Source organism: Muntiacus reevesi, chromosome 19 (assembly GCF_963930625.1).
Source record: "Muntiacus reevesi chromosome 19, mMunRee1.1, whole genome shotgun sequence".
Taxonomy (NCBI): domain Eukaryota; kingdom Metazoa; phylum Chordata; class Mammalia; order Artiodactyla; family Cervidae; genus Muntiacus; species Muntiacus reevesi.
The window spans coordinates 22,475,814-22,495,385 of NC_089267.1; the positions used below are offsets into that span (position 1 = coordinate 22,475,814).

At 43.0% G+C, this 19,572-nt stretch overlaps 1 protein-coding gene and 1 pseudogene across 1 annotated transcript in view; both read left to right on the forward strand.

Annotated features, from left to right (window-relative positions):
- Positions 1-874: 874 nt before the first annotated feature.
- Positions 875-1,710, forward strand: LOC136150694 (small ribosomal subunit protein uS2-like; annotated as a pseudogene).
- A 5,724-nt stretch (positions 1,711-7,434) lies between these two features.
- Positions 7,435-19,572, forward strand: part of MTCL3 (MTCL family member 3) — a 59,477-nt gene continuing 47,339 nt past the window's right edge. The window contains exons 1-3 of the mRNA XM_065911391.1: positions 7,435-8,535; positions 9,023-9,247; positions 11,012-11,170. Coding sequence (XP_065767463.1) covers positions 7,435-8,535; positions 9,023-9,247; positions 11,012-11,170 — 1,485 coding nt within the window. The remainder of the gene's footprint in view (positions 8,536-9,022; positions 9,248-11,011; positions 11,171-19,572) is intronic.

A 19,572-nucleotide genomic window follows, 5' to 3' on the forward strand; every position in this document is an offset into this window, starting at 1 on the left:
CACCATCATTATTGGAATATGGAATACTATAAAAAGTAGTGTGATAATTAAGAGCGTGCACTCTGGAGCTAGCATGGCTTGGTTCAAGTCTGAGTCTGACAGTAAATTGTCACTTTGGGAAAATTATTTACTCTCACTGAATTTTGATAACTTAATGTATAGAATGGACATAATAACAGTACCAACCTAGTTTTAGGATTAAATTTTTAAGTAATATAAATACTTGAAAAGTTGGGCTGGCTTCCCAGGTGGTTGAGTGGGTAAAGAATCCACCTACATTTCAGGAGACACCAGAGATAAGGGTCCGATCCCCAGGTCAGGAAGATTCCCTGGAGAAGGGAATGGCAACTCACTCCAGTATTCTTTTTTTTTTTTTTTTTCCAGTATTCTTGCCTGAAGAATCCCAGGGACAGAGGAGCCTGGCGGGCTACAGTCCATGGGGTCACAAAGAGTCAGACACGACTGAAGCAACTGAGTCTGCATCCTCATCAGCAATCAAAAGGTATTATTTATAATTATCATCATCTTAGTAAGACAAAGAACAACTACTACTATTAATTTTAAGCCAGTGGAGAAAGGATAACTGGTTACTTGCTGAAACTATACTTAAATTACTATAGCACATCGTTCACAAAAATAATTTCCAGATTTATTCAAAGCAGCTAATTTTTAAATTTCTAAAAATTATATTTGAATTAAAACTATGCATGAAAACATATTATAACTTTGTAATGGGAAGACCTTTCTAAGCCAAAGTCTAACAGCTATAAATATAATTATTGAAAAATGTATATGTGCTTTCCACACCACCAAGACAGGAGCTCATACAGCATTGTTCTGGATTCCCATCATAAATTAAAGGGAAACTTTCACAATGTCCAAAGTCCTTGATGTCCTGCAAATGAAGGAGAAGGATGTCCTCAAATTCCGTGCCGCAGGAACCCACTTAGGTGGCCCCAACCTTGACTTATAGACAGAATGGTACATCTGCCAAAGGAAAACTCATGGCATGTACATCATAAGCATGAAAAGAACTTGGGAGAAGCTTCTGTTGGCAGCGTGTCATTGGTGCCATTGAAAACCCAACTGATGTCAGTGTCACCTTCTCCAGGAATACTGGCCAGTCAGCCGTGCTGGAGTTCTTTGCTGCCCCTGGTGCCACTCCTATTGCTGGCCGCTTTACTTCCGGAAACTTCATTAACCACATCCAGGCAGCCTTCCTGGGGCCAAGACTTCTGGTGGTTCCTGATCCCAGGGCTGACCACTAGCCTCTTCCAGAAGCCTCTGACGTTAACCCATTTTCCATTGCTCTGTGTAACACAGACTCTCCCCTGTGCTGTGTGCACCAATAAGGGGGCTCACTCAGAGGGTCTGATGTAGCGGAAGTTCTGCACATGCGTGGCCCCATCTCCTGTGAACACCCATTGAAGGTCATGTCTGATCTCCGCTTCTACAAAAACCCTAAGGAGACCGACAAGGGAAAGCAGGAGGCAGCTGAGAAGGCGGTGACCAGGGAGGAATTTCCAGGTGACTGGACCACTCTAGTTCCAAAGTTCACTGCTTGCTCAGCTAAGGTGATGGACTGGTCTGAAGGGGTGCTGATGCTTTTTGTGTCTATTCAGCTGTTCCCCACTCAAGCCTGTCAATGGAGACAGGTCTGCAGCTCCCACTGCTCAGACCACTGAACGGGTAGGAACAACCATGGAGTAGTCTTAAGTTGTTCTTCCACAAACTCAAAATAGAAACAGGTTGACAGAAAATTAAGTTTTTTTTTAAAAAAAAAAAAAAGAAAGAATAAGAAAAATATATCCATATATTAATTAAGAATTTTGTGCAAAACACCATGAAATCTGAGGGCAAAAGACAGTCTAGAGAAAATATTTACAAATAGAATATAGAAAAAGCTGTTCTAAGGTTTCACAGTGAAGTATGGGTTACTCTATCCTAAATTACTTTAGGATGCCTACTATACTCACATTGAAGTGAAGTGAAGTGAAGTCGCTCAGTTGTGTCTGACTCTTTGCGGCCCCATGGATGGTAGCCTACAATGCTCCTCTGTCCATGGAATTTTCCAGGTAAGAGTACTGGAGTGGGTTGCCATTTCCTTCTCTAGGGGATCTTCCTGGCCCAGGGATCGAACCTGGGTCTCCCATATTGCAGGCAGACGTTTTACCATCTGAGCCACCAAGGATGAAGGAGGATTTAGGGTAGGAAGATAAAAAATTCTTAAAGCACTGATATATAAAAATTGACAATTCTGAGCTGTTAAACTACTAAGATTAGGGAAAATTTAATAACTTAGTTAAATTTATGTATATGGAATGTATATAGAATTTAAATGTATATAGAATCTTAAATGTATATAGAATTTATGTAATAACTACTAGACTTGTTAAAAATCTTCACTAAGATTATGATTGAAAATGGAATGGTATTAAAATCAGATGCTTGATAATATTTTGGCTATAATGAGTGGCTAGACACTGAATTATCAAGAGTTGATATTCATGAACATTTACAGAAGTTATACAACAGAAGCTTGGTATGCAATATGCAATTGCAAACTTACATATCAGCAAAAAACAAGAGTAAATAAAATACCTCTGGTAGAGTAGCAATTTCTGCCATTCACAAGTAGCAGCTTTATCCAGTATATGAAATTAACCATCAGTTTTTGGTCCTAATGTTAACTTACAACACATGTTTACTTGGTCCAGGATATTGTAGAACAGACCTTATTGAGATGGCTGAAATTAGGCTAAACCAAAGTATAATGTGGTTTGTAACCTGCTTAGAGATAAAAAGATAAATCATGATGTTTACAACCCAGCCCATATATGAATCTATGATTCATAAACTATTATCTAAAATGTAATTCAGATAACAAATGTTTTTTTACAGCATACATTTGTCAGTAGTGGTCAAGACAATGGCAAATATCCAAGCTAAATTATTCTCCAAAAACAGAAGATGGATCTGAAAACATCAGCTTTTCTCTGTCACTAGCAAATAAAATGGCATGCCAGATAAATTTGCAATTCAAAAGTTCTTTTTGTGGCATGTTTACATGAGTAAAGAAGCATCTTAAACACTGCTTGCAATTAATCTTTATTATTAGCTTTAAACCCTGAATTGCATAAAACTATATTATAAAATGACATGTTTAAGCACATTGGTTGTTTGATTTAAGATGCATGATAATCAATTCTTGATTTTTATTAGATGTTTTTAAGTTATTAATTGCATTGAAATAAATAATATCAACTAAGGAAAAACTGAAATACACCTGAACAGAGTACAAATTCTTAAATAAGCATGATGAGGTAGATTTTGTGTCCACAGACTATGTTTATAATATCATTATTTGATTTGTAAAGATTAATCTGAAAAATGTTTTTATCTATTTTAAATTAATCTTAGTATTTCTTAAGGAAATCAAGCAAATTTCAAGTAAATTGTGATTACATTTTATCTTGCTGTTTTGTGTTTATTTTTGGTATGTCAGTCAAAGTCTGAACTATTCATGGTAGATGTCATAGACATCCCACTTCCACCTTCCAAAGGTATTTAAAGGATTATATGGAAATCATCCCATTTCTTATCGATATGCTTGAGCCTACGCAAACAGTAACTGTTTCTTGATTTTTCCTTGCATACCCAGCACCTTGGACAGTGCCGAGCATAAAACAGGCATTGATTTAGGAGCAGATGAACACATGAATAATTTTGTCCTGCTGCTATGTTTGTCTTATATATTGCTGGAGATACTAATCACCAGGGCCTGAGCATCTTTATGCTTCGCTAAAATGATACTATGTGTATGCAAACCACTCCTTAAATGTGTTATTTCATTTTTAATGCAAGGTGTTACACTTGGAAAATAAAATCTGTTACACTAAAATTCATGTCAATACAATAATTATTATTTCCAGGTGTTGACCCTCTTTTACATGCAAAACCAGAATATTAATGTTAGAGAAATTTAAAATAAAAATACTCTTTGTAAAACAGCGCTTATTTTCATTCTCATCATCAAGTTCACCAAGGAATTCGTAAAGGTAAGAAGGAGAATTTCCTACTTCCCTCCACCCACTTCACCCCACCAAAACAAACAAGCAAAACAAAAGCAAGAAACAAAAAACAAAAAACTGGAAGGAAAAAGGGAATTTTCCAGTCTTATTTTTCAATACTGTTACTGTGGAGCAGTATGGATTATTGTGCATCGTCAAGGCATATATTCAGAAGTCTGTCCCCCCCGCCCTTTAAACTCGTATCTTATAGTAAACACTCTCTTGATGATTCTTGTTACCCACATGCACTACTATGAAGATTATGGACCACGGTAATTGCTTCTTGTGTTGACAGTGGACACTGGAACTTAATAAAGGAGAGAAGAAAATGGAGCGAAGGCAAACCCGTCCGAAAGGGATCGCTGCAAACCGGTTTTTATTCGGTTTGTGCTAAATGAGTCGAGGTGTGACAAGAACCCTTTGTCTGCGGGACGACGGATCTAGCGACCATTATCTCCTCGCGGAGACGACGTCTGAAGACTCCGCCCGGGCTGGGGGTGGGGAGGGTGCACCGCGTGGAGAGCTCAACCGAGAATTAAAGTGAGCGAACAAAGAGACCGCCCAGCTGCCGCCCGCCAGCGCCGCGCAGCTGCATCCAGAGACGCAGATCGCACCCGGAAGGCTCTTGGAATCCGCCTCCCCGAGACCAGAGCTCAAGTAAATAATTGATGGCGATTGATCCGGCCCAGAACAAAGCTCTGCGGAAAACCAGCGCATCCGATTCCGAGCGGCTTTGGAAGCTTCTGCCAAGGAAGGGATATGTGAGTGCAGCCAGGACGGTGAGCGCCGCTCCGGGTCTTCCATCTCGGGCGTGGCTCCGGCCCTTTTTTGTCTGCTTGCCACCCGCCGCCCCTCCGCGTCCGCCCCCGCCTTCTCCTCTTCCCTTTTGAAAGTAGCCTCTCTTTGGTTACTTCTGCTCTGTCTCCCTTGCAATCCCGCCCCCTCCCCTGCCCAGGCCGGTGAGGTCAGCTCATGAATATCCGTGCACTTCCCGGGGAGCGTCTGGCACGGCGTGGTACCTCGCGGGTTCGCCGGCTCCGAGCCGCAGCTCCATCCAGCCCAGCCGCGGACGCCGAAGGAGTAGTTTGCTCTCCAGGCCGCCGAGTCTCCGCGTTCACGCCATTGTTTGGAGAAAGCGAGTGGGTGTGGAACTGGTGCGAACCGGCCCAGAGTGAAAGTGCTCAACCAGAAGGTCGCATATACAATACTGCGAAGTGCAACTTTCCTCGTCTCCTGAAGACACAATAATAAATCCTGAAGTCCCCCGAAGATAGAAGGAAAGAGCTGTCGACTGACTTCAAAAAGCATCGCCTCTGCTAAGAAGTGAGCAGTTCTGGATTTTTTAAAGGGATGGGGATGAGATATGGGGTGGGTGGGTCAGTGGGCAGATAAAGCTTGAGAGTAAATGTGTTGGTCTAGGCCGTTGCTGGGGTGCTTGCTTGGCGATTTTTGTAAGGGAAGCCTCCAAGAGAGACGACAGCATCTTGTCACTTTCTGAGAACCACGTGACAGTACCCAGGTACCTTTGATTGTGGGAGTCGAGTTCCTGGGTTAGAACTATATGGGGGTGAATGAAGCGTTCTCTGGTGGCTTTCAGCTTCAGAGTGGTTATGCCTAATTCAAAATAAAAATAAGGTTGCGTTGGCAGTGTAACTTGTTTGGGTGATCCACCTTAGTGTGACCTGCCAAATAGCTAGACCAGGTATTCAGATATTCTGGGAGCACGTTGCTCTGGGAGGAGATGTAGAAAATAAGTTGATGGACGACTCTTCCTTCACCCTCCCACCGTCTCTTCTTTGTTCACTATTATTTTCCAAACCGTGTTGGAAGGAGATTCCTGAAAGAGAATGGGAGATGGCGGAGCCTTCCCAGTAATATTTCTTTATAAATTGAGGTATTACTACACATTGACTAAGTTACAGTACTTAGACAATATCAAGAATAATGCTAGTACAGTAACTAGCAAACATCTTCTCTCATAATAGGAGCTTTTTTTTTTTTTTTTAAAGCAGAACTTTCTGCCTAGTCATGCCCTTTTCTGTGCTTTAGAGAGAAATTATATTTCTAAGGAAAAGGCACCTAATTGAATAGCTGAGTAAGCTGAATCAGTAGGGAGAAGAACCTAGGAGGCAATGGGTTTTGAGTTGCTGTTTTCCAGATTTTAAAAGCCAGCAATGGATTTATATTGGGAGAAGAAAAAAACAACAACAAAACACAGTAGGAGTTAATCGTACCACAGTGAAAATGCACCAGGCTTCTTGAGTGTAGGGTCATTCTGTCTTAATTTGATTTCATGGAAAGGACTGGGCACTTTAAAAGTATAACTTTGCCTGTTAGGTGCCATCTGGGAAGATGCTTAATAGTGAAAATGCTTTCTGTCTAGTAATTTACCCTAAAAACTAAAACAATTGACAAAAACAATGAAATTTGGATAGGTGTAGAAAAGTTACCACTTGTAATTTAAGAAATTTTGCACATTCACAATAAATTATTCCAAAAGTATTTTTATTTCTCAAAGCTAAAAAATAAAAGAAAAAAATCCCTTTAGGGTTGCTAATGATGAAAGCATATAGATGACTTTAATGCCATATTTTCTTGAAACTGAATTTGATTTGAAGCAATTCATTATTTCTATTTTCTTTCAGTTCTAGTCTAAAGGAAGGAAAATGGGTGCATTTCTCTAACTAAAAGCAACAATAAAGGTTAGATCAGTTTGAGAAGAGTATCATTTATCCATAACAAATTTTCTCTGGGAAAAACCCTTTTCATCTAATTGACACTTGAGAATATTAATTAAAACTTTCTCCACGAAACTAGGATTTGAAATGCAGATATGATAGTGAAGAAAACAAAGTTGAAAAATCAGGGTATTGACAATTCTAGCATATGGACATCTTTTCCTTCTGAAGCTTTTTCTTGACCTTATCTTCTTTAAAAAAAAAAAAAAAGAAGAAGAAGAAGAAGAAACAAAAAAACTTCCTTCCCATCAATTCCTTTCGACTCCATGCTTGCCATAACCTGCTACCATGAGAATGTTAGGTTCAGCAGCTTTCAGATCTTCCTTTTACAGCGGTAGAGTGGGGTGGTGATAGCGCCTCCCCGGGCGAATTGAGAATTGACAATTCTGCATCCTATTTCTAAAGTCAAGGCTTCTATAAAGCGCCTTCCAAATCTCATTTTCTAGGACTTCTCCTGTTGAGGGGAATCAGCCTTTGCTCTGTAACAACACAGACATGCTGTATGCTTTCCTTCTTTTGTTTCCGTCTCAGATTAGAAAGGAAGGTTGGTGGCAGTGAAGAGGGAGGCGAATGATCTGGTGATGGACTATTGTATATCACGTCCCTTAGATTCTTCCTAGACCGCCATGAGTCAGCCACCGACGGGGGGCGCTGCCCCTGTTACAGCAGCGCCTCCTGCCGCCACCGGTGCTACTGAGGCTCGCTCGCACCCGGAGGGGAGCAGCAGGAAGCAGCAGCGTGCTCAGTCACCTGCTAGACTGAGGGACAATTCGGTCCGACAGGCAACCGCGACCGCCCGGGCCCCAGTAGGGGCTGGCACTAAACTCAATTCTAGTCGACCGCAGCAGCAGCAGCAGCAGCAGGGCAACAAGGTCGGGAGCCGTGCAGCGCCTCCGGCCAGCGCCCGGGGGAGCGGAGGCGGGGCGGAGAAGGCCGCGCCCCCGGCGCCCAAGGGGGCGGCCTCGGGAGCTGTCCAGCCTGTGGCTGGTGCTGAAGCAGCCCTAGTGGCGACCTTGGCCCCTGTGGGTGTCAGGAGGCCTGGTCTGTCGGAGGAGCCGCCCCGGGAGCTAGAGCCCGCGCCCTCTAAACTCGGGGAACCCCCTCCGCTAGGAGAAGGAGGAGGAGGGGGTGGGGAAGGAGGAGGAGCCGGCAGTGGCTCCGGGGAAAGGGAGGGGGGCACTCCGCTGCCACCGCCGCCGCCCAGGGGCTGGCGAGGGAAAAGCGTCCGCGCTCAGCAGAGGGGCGGCAGCGGCGGGGAGGGGGCCTCCCCTTCGCCATCCTCCTCCTCTGCGGGCAAAAGCCCAGGCTCCGGCAGCAGAAATTCCGGGCTTGGCGTGGTGGCGGGTGGCGGCGGTGCTGGAGGGAGCTACTGGAAGGAAGGATGTCTGCAGTCTGAGCTCATCCAATTCCATCTGAAGAAAGAGCGGGCAGCGGCGGCGGCCGCGGCTCAGATGCACGCTAAGAACGGCGGCGGCGGCAGCAGCAGCCACCGCAGCTCTCCGGTCACCGGCGCCCCTGCCGTTTGTGAGCCCCTGGCGGTCCCTGCCGCCTCCCCAATGGCGGCGGCGGCAGAGGGCCCTCAACAGAGCGCAGAGGGCAGCGCGAGCGGCGGGGGCATGCAGGCGGCGGCGCCCCCTTCGTCGCAGCCGCACCCGCAGCAGCTCCAGGAGCAGGAAGAAATGCAGGAGGAGATGGAGAAGCTGAGGGAGGAGAACGAGACTCTGAAGGTGAGGAGAGTGGCGGGGAGGAGCGGGGTACCGGTTGGGGGAGGGGAGGCGTGGGCCTCGGAGGATTAGGGCGTGTCCTGGCGAAGTGAGAGGCGGCTAACCCTCTCTCACTTAAAGAAGGGGGGAAGGGGGACAGGAAATGAGAGGAGGGGGTTCCTAGGCCCCTTCCGGATCTCAGAGGGCTCGAGATCAGGAGCGTCAGGTTTTTATTTGGCTCCAAACCCGGGCCTTCGTTTCTCTGGTTATTAATGGTTTGTCTCACTTTTTCATGGAGAGCGCTCGAGTTAGGAGAGCGAGGGAAGGCCAAGGGCCCGTTTCCTTAGTTTCTCGTCGTTCGTTCAGCTCCGTGTCATTCCTGTCCCATGGAGAGGGGCCGCTAAAGCTGAGGATTTGGAGCTGGAATAGGGTGTACGTGCTGTGTCTCCGAGGGGTGGGGTGGGGTGGTGGGGCGAGGCCAGTTTTGACCCGCGGCCTGTCCCCGCCTCAGAACGAAATCGATGAGCTGAGGACCGAGATGGACGAAATGAGGGACACTTTCTTCGAGGAGGACGCCTGTCAACTGCAGGAAATGCGCCACGAGTTGGAGAGAGCCAACAAAAACTGCCGGATCCTGCAGTACCGCCTCCGCAAAGCCGAGCGCAAGCGGCTCCGCTACGCGCAGACCGGCGAGATCGACGGGGAGCTGCTGCGCAGCCTGGAGCAAGACCTCAAGGTCTGCGGCGGGCGCGGGGGACGGGGCGGGCGCGGGGACGCGGGCCCAGGGCTCTTTGCTTCGAAAGGCCTTCAGTGGGGAGAGGCCGAGAGCTTTAGGGACGCGGGAGTTTTCGCAGCACCAATGGCAGCAATCCAAGGTCCCGGAAGGGGAGGAGGAGGAACAGACAGGTGGGTCTGAGAGTCCTGTGTGTACGGAAGGTCTTTCGGAGGGCGAGCTCGGGGAACTCCCCTGGGAAGGAACGGTGACTCTTACCGAGGTGGGAGGAGGCCGCCTCCCTCCCCGGCGGAACATGGGTGTGGCAGAGCATCGGCTCCGGCCTTGATCTGGCTTCCTGAGAGCCGCCTCCGAGTGCAGGCCGAGTGGATGGATTCAGGCACTCAGGGGCAGCGCGGTGAAGACTCCTCCCGGGAAGTTGAAACCCAAAATAGGAACAGCTCTCGGGAAGATACTAGAGTTGAGATTTCTCTCTGAAAGTCGTCCCCCACCCCTCCCGCCCCCTTCTCCCGCCTTCTTCCAGAAGTCCTTTTTCTGTACTTAACCACTTCAACCACTCCCGGAGAGAAACGCCGTCTCGTGTTTGGCTCCTTTAGGAAAGGTAATGGGAGAGTAAGCTAAATGAAAGAACCTTGTTCTTAGTGAAGTAGCTCCTTCAGAATCTCCGCCAGTGGAGAAACTTCAACTTGGAAACGCCAGTTTGGGGCAGGTGCGGTCTGTTCATTGGGTTTAACTGTAGGCAGATTCTCGGACAATGCAAATCAGATGTTATCTTGACTGCCTTGGACAACAAATGAAATGCAATTTCAGTTGTATTAATTTCATCAAGATATCAAAACTGAGTGTAATTATCTTTTTTTTTCTTAAAGCTATGGGAAAACATTTTATGCAAGTTGTATCATTTCTTTTTCCTTTTTCTGACATTTGTGGAATGGCCGTCATGCACCAGGCACTCTGGCTAGCCTTGTTACCTATATTATTTCACTTAGTTCTCAAGGGAAAACAAACAAACAAACTGTAAGGTAGAGATTATTAATAGCATCGTTTCACAGGTGACAAGATGACCCTTTTACAGAACTTAAGCACCCAGTCCCTAGCCCTGGAACTTGGCTCCCTACCTAGTCCAGATTCACTGTGTCCTATGCCACTGAACCAAACTACTCCACTTTTGTTCCAAACCCTAAAATTTCTGAGGTAATCTTAAAACAGGAGGCAAAAATGCACACACTAATTTTTTTAACTTAATCCTAAAGATTAAAATGTTTCATAAAACTAAGCACCTAGAATGATAGGGTCAAAATTCAAGACCCAGACTCTACTTGGGAAAATTTTATTTTCTGGTGATTTAAAATAAGTGACAATGGGGGCATCCAGAATTAGAAGAGATTTGTGAAATTTCTCTACACATGATAAAACACGATTGAACATTTATAACCATGGTTTCTTGTAGACATTAAGGGAACAGAGTGTAGAACCAGACTATCTGGCTGCTTGTTAGCTCTGTTACCTTGAGCATATTACTTTACCTTGATGAGCCTCAGTTTTCCTCATCTATAAAATAGTAATAATACTCAAGCCTATTTTGTGGGATTGTCGTGGTGGTTAAATGGTTTGTATGTGTGAATGGCTTATATGTAAAGCATCTGGAAGGATGCCTAGTATATGATAGAGACTATATACATATTGGCTCTAATACTTTTAATGTAACTAGCCCATTTATTGTATTGTCTTTAATTATATTTTACTGGTAAAAACACTTTAATTTAGGTTGCAAAGGATGTATCTGTGAGACTTCACCATGAATTGGAAAATGTGGAAGAAAAGCGAACAACAACAGAAGATGAAAATGAGAAACTGAGGCAACAGCTTATAGAAGTTGAGATAGCAAAGCAAGCATTACAGAATGAACTGGAAAAAATGAAGGAGGTTAGTAATTGATCATCTCATGGCATGTTGTGTATATTTAGCTCTTCAAAGAGAGTGCCAAAGACCAATATGACTGTTACAGTAATTCCATTTTTATGATTGTAGGACAGTTTGTTGTTCTCACCCAATATAGTAACAGGTACAAGCTTTCATACTAATAAATAAGTAGCCAAGAAATAATTCTGATCTCTGCCCTGCTTTTGACTTGACATAGATGAACTGTGACTGATGCTTTGTGCATGTCATCTAAATGGATGTTAGTGGAATAAATTAACACAGCTATGCCAAACACAAAGGGTATCACAAGTATGAAGGATTAAGCCTTCAGTTAGTTGAGGGAAAGTGCTAATCCTGTGAGATTTCTACAGAGTTCATAGAACCACAGACTTTTAGGATGAAGAAGACCATCAAGGCCATTCAATCTGGTCTAATTGTTGCTTGACTCCTCCTTATAACATAACCCCCAAATGGTCTAATGCTTAGAGGATCACCAGCACCTAGCCCTTAAGTTCTTCTCTGGTGGTTTAGGTGCTAAGTCATGTCCGACTCTTGCAACCCCATGGACTGTATGTAGCCTGCTAGGCAACTCTGTCCAAGGGTTTCTCCAGGCAGGAATACTGGAGTGGCTTGCCATTTCATAATTTTATCACAGCATAACTCTGTTTAAGGTTTTCTTTCGGGTTGAAATTTATTTACTAGTAAGTTTAATACATTCATCTTAGTCCTACTTGTTCAAGTAGGAGAGTCAGAGTTCTCTTCCACATTAACTACTAGAAGATTCCTAGCAAGTTTCCCTTGAATCTTCTCAAAGAACAAAATCAGTAATAAGAAAATAACTAGAGAGTAAAAGAAACAGACAAGATGTATCAAGAAATAATTAGCTTTGTGGTAAGTAACAATTTGAAATAAAATAGTATTTTTCCTTGAAAACTGCCTGAAAACGTACGGTGCAACTTGTGAAGAGCATTGTTGAAAATTAGCAAATTCACATGTGGTTCTCTGAACATGTAAATGAAAATCCTGATCTTTTCATAGACTAATTGAGATATTGCACTTGCCATTGCTTTGCTTATCTCGAAGTGGTATAAAAATGTAACTACACCCAGGTAAGTGTGTTATTCGCTCGGTTATGTCTGGCTCTTTGTGACCCTGTGGACTGTGGCCCGTCGGGCTTCTCTGTCTGTGGAATTCTCTGGGTGGAAATGCTAAAGTTGGTGGTCATTCCCTTCTCCAGGCGATCTTCCTGACCGAGGGATCGAACCTGGGTCTCCCTCATTGCAGGCAGATTCTTAACCATCTGAGCCACCAGGGAAAGCCCCGAGGGACCCAGAGTGAAGGAAAAACTGACATTCTTTTAACAAATGTACAGCTCATTCCCTAGATGTTTACAGTGAAATTCCTTTGGAATGTACATGGTGTGTAGTATCTTCCCAATAAAACTTCTCATTCAGCTTTTACTAGGATTTCTTTTAGAAACAGAGGATGGATGGCAAAGATTAAATAACATAGAACCTCCTTTCCCAATAAAACCAAGACTTTAAGAAAAGCCCGAGTCTGTTTCGGGATTAAAACCCTTTAATTTTTCCTGCTCTGATATCATTCAAAGTGAGTTTTATTGGTGAGTGAATAGCTTCCATGAGGCAACCATTTTCCACACAGATCTCCAACTCCAAATCTAGTTAGCAGTGACCTCAACTTGACTCCAAATTTAACTGTACATATCTAACCTCAAGGGCAGCTTTTCCAGCAAAACCCAGGTTGTCCTTATTTTGCTTTCTAAAGCAATGTGTGTATTGTAACTGGTTCATGATGATGGTGATTATTATATTAATAAAGCTATTGCTCCCTGGGGGAAATAAATGTAACTACAACATAACAATGAAAATATCAGTAGTCAAGAATATGTGGCAGGAATTTGTAGAAAACTGTTTCAGTGGGATAAACTATTTTATGGTCAAAGTTTCTACTTATTTTACATTATCAGGTAAACACTTTTAACATGACAAATTAGAGCAAAATCACTGTACTGATACGTGATTTTTAGCTAATACCTGAGGGTGGCTGTGTGCTACAGTAGAGAAACTGGGAGCCACAGGGCTGTCTTCACCAATAACTAATTGGGTGACTTAAAAGCTCTCCAACTTCTACTTGCCTCAGTGTATTCAGTTGTAAAATGTTACTTTCAGTGATTTCAGTGACTAGGCAGCTATCATGCCTTTTATTGTGAAATCCAGGACATCGCCATTTAAGACTTCTTTTCTAAATTTGAGAGAGCAAATATTAATATAGGTACAAAGATGTTTCTTCGATAATAATATACAGTTGAAGTTTATGAAAAATGGAAAGTTTGATTTCCAGGAAAATGGAAAGTTTGATTTCCTTTTTTAATTAAGGAAGTAGCTGGGACTGTCATAACAGAATACTACAGAGTGGCTTAAATATAGACATTTATTTTCTAAATAAATGGGTCCAAAAATTAAGGTGTTGGCAGGGCTGGTTTCTTCTGAGGGCTGTGAAGGAAGGATCTATTCCAGGCCTCTCTCCTTGGCTCATAAATTGAATCTTCACGTAGACATGGCATTTACTTTGTCTGTGATCAAATTTCCCCTTCTTATAAGACACTGGTCAAAATAGATTAGGATCCACTGCAATGACTTTATTGAGGCTTGATTGTTTCAGTAAAGACCCTCTCCAAATAAGGTCACATTCTGAGATACTTGCTTGGGGTAGGATTTCAACATGTAACTTGGGGCAAGGGGTACAATCCAGCCCATAAGAGTAGCTATTAAATATTTCTTGCTGCTGCTACTGCTGCTAAGTCGCTTCAGTCGTGTCCGACTCTGTGTGACCCCATAGATGCAGCCCACCAGGCTCCCCTGTCCCTGGGATTCTCCAGGCAAGAACACTGGAGTGGGTTGCCATTTCCTTCTCCAATGGATGAAAGTGAAAAGTGAAAGTGAAGTCACTCAGTCATGTCCAACTCTTAGTGACCCCATGGACTGCAGCCCACCAGGCTCCTCCGTCCATGGGATTTTTCAGCTAAGAGTACTGGAGTGGGGTGCCATTGCCTTCTCCGAAATATCTTTATAGGGATAAGCAAAAAGAAAGCTCGTTGTCACATACATTAGGCTCCATTCCTTATTCTGACCTCACTTGCATTCTTGCATTTTCCTTGTCTAGGCAATTAAAAATATCCAAGTCAAAACAAACTTCACTAATTACAAGGGATGAAAAAGAAATGCCTTGTGATTTGGTATTAAGTGAATGTTTTTCAAGTGAATATCTGAAAAGTTGGGTTTAAGAATGGCATAAGAGCTTTCTGATTTTCATCCTGTGTCTGGGAAAGGGGAATATTCCCGTAAACTGACTGGCCATTAGCCAGAGAGATGGGACCTCTCCTGTCTTAAAAGTCAAAATAATCTTACTGCCAAAAAAAAAAAAAAAGATGACAGAAACCTGGGGATATCCTCATTGTAAAAATACATTTCATTGATTCTGTTTCCCATACTTTTTTCTTATAACCATTTCCTCCTTCAGGGCTCTAACTCTGAGTTGGGAAAATACTCTTGCTGCATTAGGCAGTGTGGGTCTATGTTCATGCCAAAAAGGAAATTCTCATGCATCTGGGAGGAATAAAAGCCAAACCCAACCTGGGTTCGATCCCTAGGTTGGGAAGATCCCCTGGAGAAGAGAATGGCAACCCACACCAGTATTCTTGCCTGGAGAATCCCATGGACAGAGGAGCCTGGAGGGCTACAGTCCATGAACGAGGTTGGAAAAAGTTGGGCATAACCTAGCAAGTAACACTTTCAGTTTCATCAGGACATCAGCTTTTAAAGTAACCTTTTATTTTTAAAATGGGCTCTAAAATAGCATTCAGTTTGGGAATTTGAGTGGTGGTAGGGAAAAGAAATGGAAATATAGAGGAAGGGAGAGAAAGCAGAAAAATATCTGAAGGATTCTAAATATTATTCTAAAGAGAAAATGAAAAATATTCTGGCAGGAAGATTTTCTAGTCATATGAAGGTCAGTTGAGGTTGACCTTTATAGTGTTCAAAGTATCAAAAATAGAAAGAGTAGTTTTAAAATATGTTTAGAAATCAGAAATGTTTCATTAAAATAAGATTTTTGTAATGGTGATTTTGTTAGCTTCTAAAAAGATAAATATAAAAACTGAGGTGCAATCTTAGCTTACTTTGTGTGGTAGAGGTCATGAGCTTGGAGCTGATTTGTCCCCCATCTGATTGCAACGACTTCAGTTAATTATCTGCTTTTTTTGGGTGTAAAACGGAAACATTTTTCAAGTCCTTAGTGAGTGTTAATCACACAATTGTTATCCCTTGGTGGTGTCCTACCAGTGGAGTAAATAGAACCAGGCCAAGCTTTCCATTATGAAGAAAATGTACTAGTTATGGAGTAAAATCATAAAATGTCAAACAGAATATACTAGAGAGAAAGCAGTCTTCCAACTCACAGAGTCTGGTTTCTTGTATGGAGTCATTTGGATGTTGAACAGCACAGCTGGGACCAATAGGCCATCTGCCAGAGTTTGGAAACCATTTACTGAGAGTTTAACTGGCTTCGAGGGTGTTGGCCAATTCCTCTCGGGGTTGGTGGCTGTACAAGGTCCCATGCACCTGCTCACATCCATCTGCTTATCTTCTCCCCCTGAGAGCACAGAGTAGGCACCAGGGGTTAAGAAGAGTTGAGCAGAGGCAGGGTGGAGGTAATTAGCTGATTCTTCTGCTACTCGTTGCTTGTATTAAAACAGCTGATGTTCTGCCAACTGCAAACAAGAGGGACCTCTCAGGATGCTGGCTTGAAGTCTTAATTGCATTATAAAACATTGATAGCAACTGGCAATATGCTTTCTTGCGGCAGAAAAATGCCTTTACCTTTATGTAACTTAGTAAAAATGCTTTTCTGTCTTTCAGCATCACAATCAGCGAGATAGAGGTTTTTGTAAAAGTTATTTTATGGAACTAACAATCAACCTTTGGAATTCCGGGTTGGGTTACTGCACCTATAGCACGAAGGGAGAATATAGAGGGGTCAGGGACTTCCCTGGTGGTCTAGTGGTTGAGACTCTGTTTCTGATGCAGAGGGTGCTGGTTCCATCCCTGGTCGGGGAACTAAGATCCCACATGCCAGGCACTGTGGCAGGAAAAGAAAAAAAAGAATATAGAGGAGGCTATTTATAGTATGGAGAAAGCTCTGTGAGGGGCGAGTCTCTGCTACAGTTAAGGGAAGGTCACTGCCCTTCATGAAGTCTTACTTCTGTAGAAACCACCTTTATTTTCAAAGCTTTGAAAACCCTGTGCTCTTGAGAATGAAGGGGTCTTCTCATGTAACCTCTAAAATCTGGCATTTGGAGAAGCATTGGTGACAGATATTTGAGAAATGAATGAACCAATAGAAGTTCTTTAAAGACCTTTTATCTTTAAAGATCAAAAAGGAGAAAAAGAGTAAATGAGATGATGATGATGAGAACTGTTTATTAGATCTTTTTAATTTCAGAGTCTGTACCCTTTGTATTGTCTCATTCCCAATCCCAACCCCAAAATCTTAAAATAAATTAATTTTCTTAATTTTTTCTGGCTATTGCTCTAGGGAGCTCTTAACTGGCCTACTGCAATAGCACCATCTATCTTGGGATTTTTATTTTCTGTACACTTGGTTAATATATCCTATCTATTGCTGTGAACTTTCATTCTAGAACACAGCAGTAATTAGTACTATAAATTTCAACAGTAGTGTCTTTTTAAAATTTTTATAGGGTACATAGAGATTATAGCTGTTTACTCAGACTCTCTGTACAGACAGAACACTTAAATAAATGCTTTTCCTGCATGTTTATAGTTACCTACTTATTTTCTTATATAAGACAAAGAGCTGATGGTAACCATGCTTGGTTTTGATTGGGCATGTTTAAGTTATAAGGTGCAAAAAGAAATTCTGAGTGATAAATCAGCAAAGAAACAACTCTAAAGACATTTAAGTGGGGAATTTCTTTGGCATCCAAGTTATTTCCCCCAGGTCCTGGTAGTTAACTTATGATCTGAAAAATGGAATAGTAGTCATTGATCTTTATGGTGAAATTACCATAAATATTTTGAAATACATCAATTAAATACTATGACTGTAGTCACATCTTCTCAGAGGCCTTAGTTTGTTGAGTAACATAGGCAGGAATAAAAGAAACTGAAAGTAAAAGCAAAGCCTAATGTGGCATCTAAGCATGGGAAAGCTTGTCTTCAGGGTTACCAGTTGTCAGATTTGTAAAGACGTATTAATTTACGAATTGTAAGCTTTGTTGGATTTTTAAAAAATGAAGTCACATTTGCAGTTGTATGCACTTTGAAGTGATTCCCAAGGCTCATTTGGTAAATGGCCCTTTTCTTTTACCCACATGCCAAGCTCTCAGTAAAAGCAAAGTGGTTCACAGATCAGAACATGCCTATGGGTGAAACATACTGATTTTTTATTATACGTTTCAAATTTATGTTTTTCTCCACATCAGCGGTACACACCCTATATAATGGATCAGATTACAGTTCCTTTCTTGGCTGGAGTTTCGAACTTTATATTCTTGAAACAGGAAGGCACTGAACAGATGATGAATTCTTGCAATAATGGACTAAGCCTCTGCCCCTTGAGTACACATGCAGTTCCCAAGGCTTCATAGGAATTTTTCAATAAATGTATGTTGAAACGTTTATTGAAATGTTCAATAAATGTATGTTCCGTTTGCTGATGAACCATATCCGAGGGAACTAAGTCTCTACTCTGGGCTCTGCCAGTTTAACAGAGGCTCTAGGGGCTTCCCTCATAGCTCAGTTGGTAAGGAATCCACCTGCAATGCAGGAGACCCTGGTTCGATTCCTGGGTGGGGAAGATCCACTGGAGAAGGGACAGGCTAGCCACTCCAGTATTCTTGGGCTTCCCTTGTGGCTCAGCTAATAAAGAATCCGCCTGCAATGTGGGAGACCTGGGTTCAGTCCCTGGGTTGGGAAGATCCCCTGGAGGAGGGCATGGCAACCCACTCCAGTATTCTTGCCTGGAGAATCCCCATGGACAGAGGAGCCTGGCGGGCTACAGTCCATGGGGTCATAAAGAATCAGACACGATTGAGCAATTAAGCACAGCGCAGCACATAGTGTGGCCATATGGATGCCCCTGGAGAAGGAAATGGCAACCCACTCCAGTATTCTTGCCTGGAGAACTCCATGGACAGAGGCTCCCCTGTCTACAGGCTACAGTCCACGAGGTTGCAAAGAGCTGGACACAACTAAACGATGTGTTCACACTACACTTTATGGATGCCCCAGAGGCTACGGAGATGCAGATATCAGAATGTTTCGTTAAACTGAGAGTGTGCAGTCCTTGAGGGCTCTGCTGAAGGGTGTTTAACCACAGAGACCTACAGTGCTCTCTCTGGTTGTTGCTACCGTTCAGCATCTAAGGAGCTGGTTTACTGTGGAAATCAGAACTGAAGACGCGATGTGAGGGGCTAAGAACAAGTGAAGCTTTCTGAATAATCTCTTGTTGTTCGGTCACTCAGTCGTGTCTGACTCTTTATGATCCCATGAAATGCAGCACACCAGGCTTTCCTGTCGTTCGCCATCTCCCAGCGTTGGCTCAAACTCATGTCCATTGAGTCAATGATGCTCTCATCCTCTGTCACCCCTTTCTTCTCAGGAGGGCCCTCAGTCTTTCCCAGCATCAGGGTCTTTTCCAGTGAGTCAACCCTTTGCAACAGGTGGCCAAAGTATTGGAGTTTTAGCTTCAGGATCAGTCCTTCCAGTGAATATTCAGGGGTGATTTCCTTTAGGACGGACTGGTTTGATCTCCTTGCTGAGCCCCGCTCAGAGTATTCAATAGTTTTAGTGCACCAGTGGCCTTAGGAGGCCACTAAGATTCCATGGTAACTAAAGAATTCACCATCTTTTCCAATTAGTAATAAACCACAGTATTGAATGATAGCACCTGGATAGTTTTTAAGTGTAATTCTCTGCAGTGAAATCTGCCCCGGAAGACTGCCCGGTTCTCACCCTAAGTTGTGTGGCATGAGTTAATGAGTGCTGGTCATTAGTTAAACATCCAAATGTTTGTTTTATGCTACTATTGAAATAATATGAGACTTCTCTGATGCTTTTTTTTCTCTATTTATTTTTTTATTGAAGGATAATTGCTTTACAGAATTTTGTTGTTTTCTGTCAAACCTCAACATGAATCAGCCATAGATATACATATACCCCCTCCCTTTTGAACCTCCCTCTCATTTCCCTCCCCACCCCACCCCTCTAGGTTGATCCAGAGCCCTGTCTGAGTTTCCTGAGCCATACAGCAAATTCCCATTGGCTATCTATTTTACATGTGGTAATGCAAGTTTCCATGTTCCT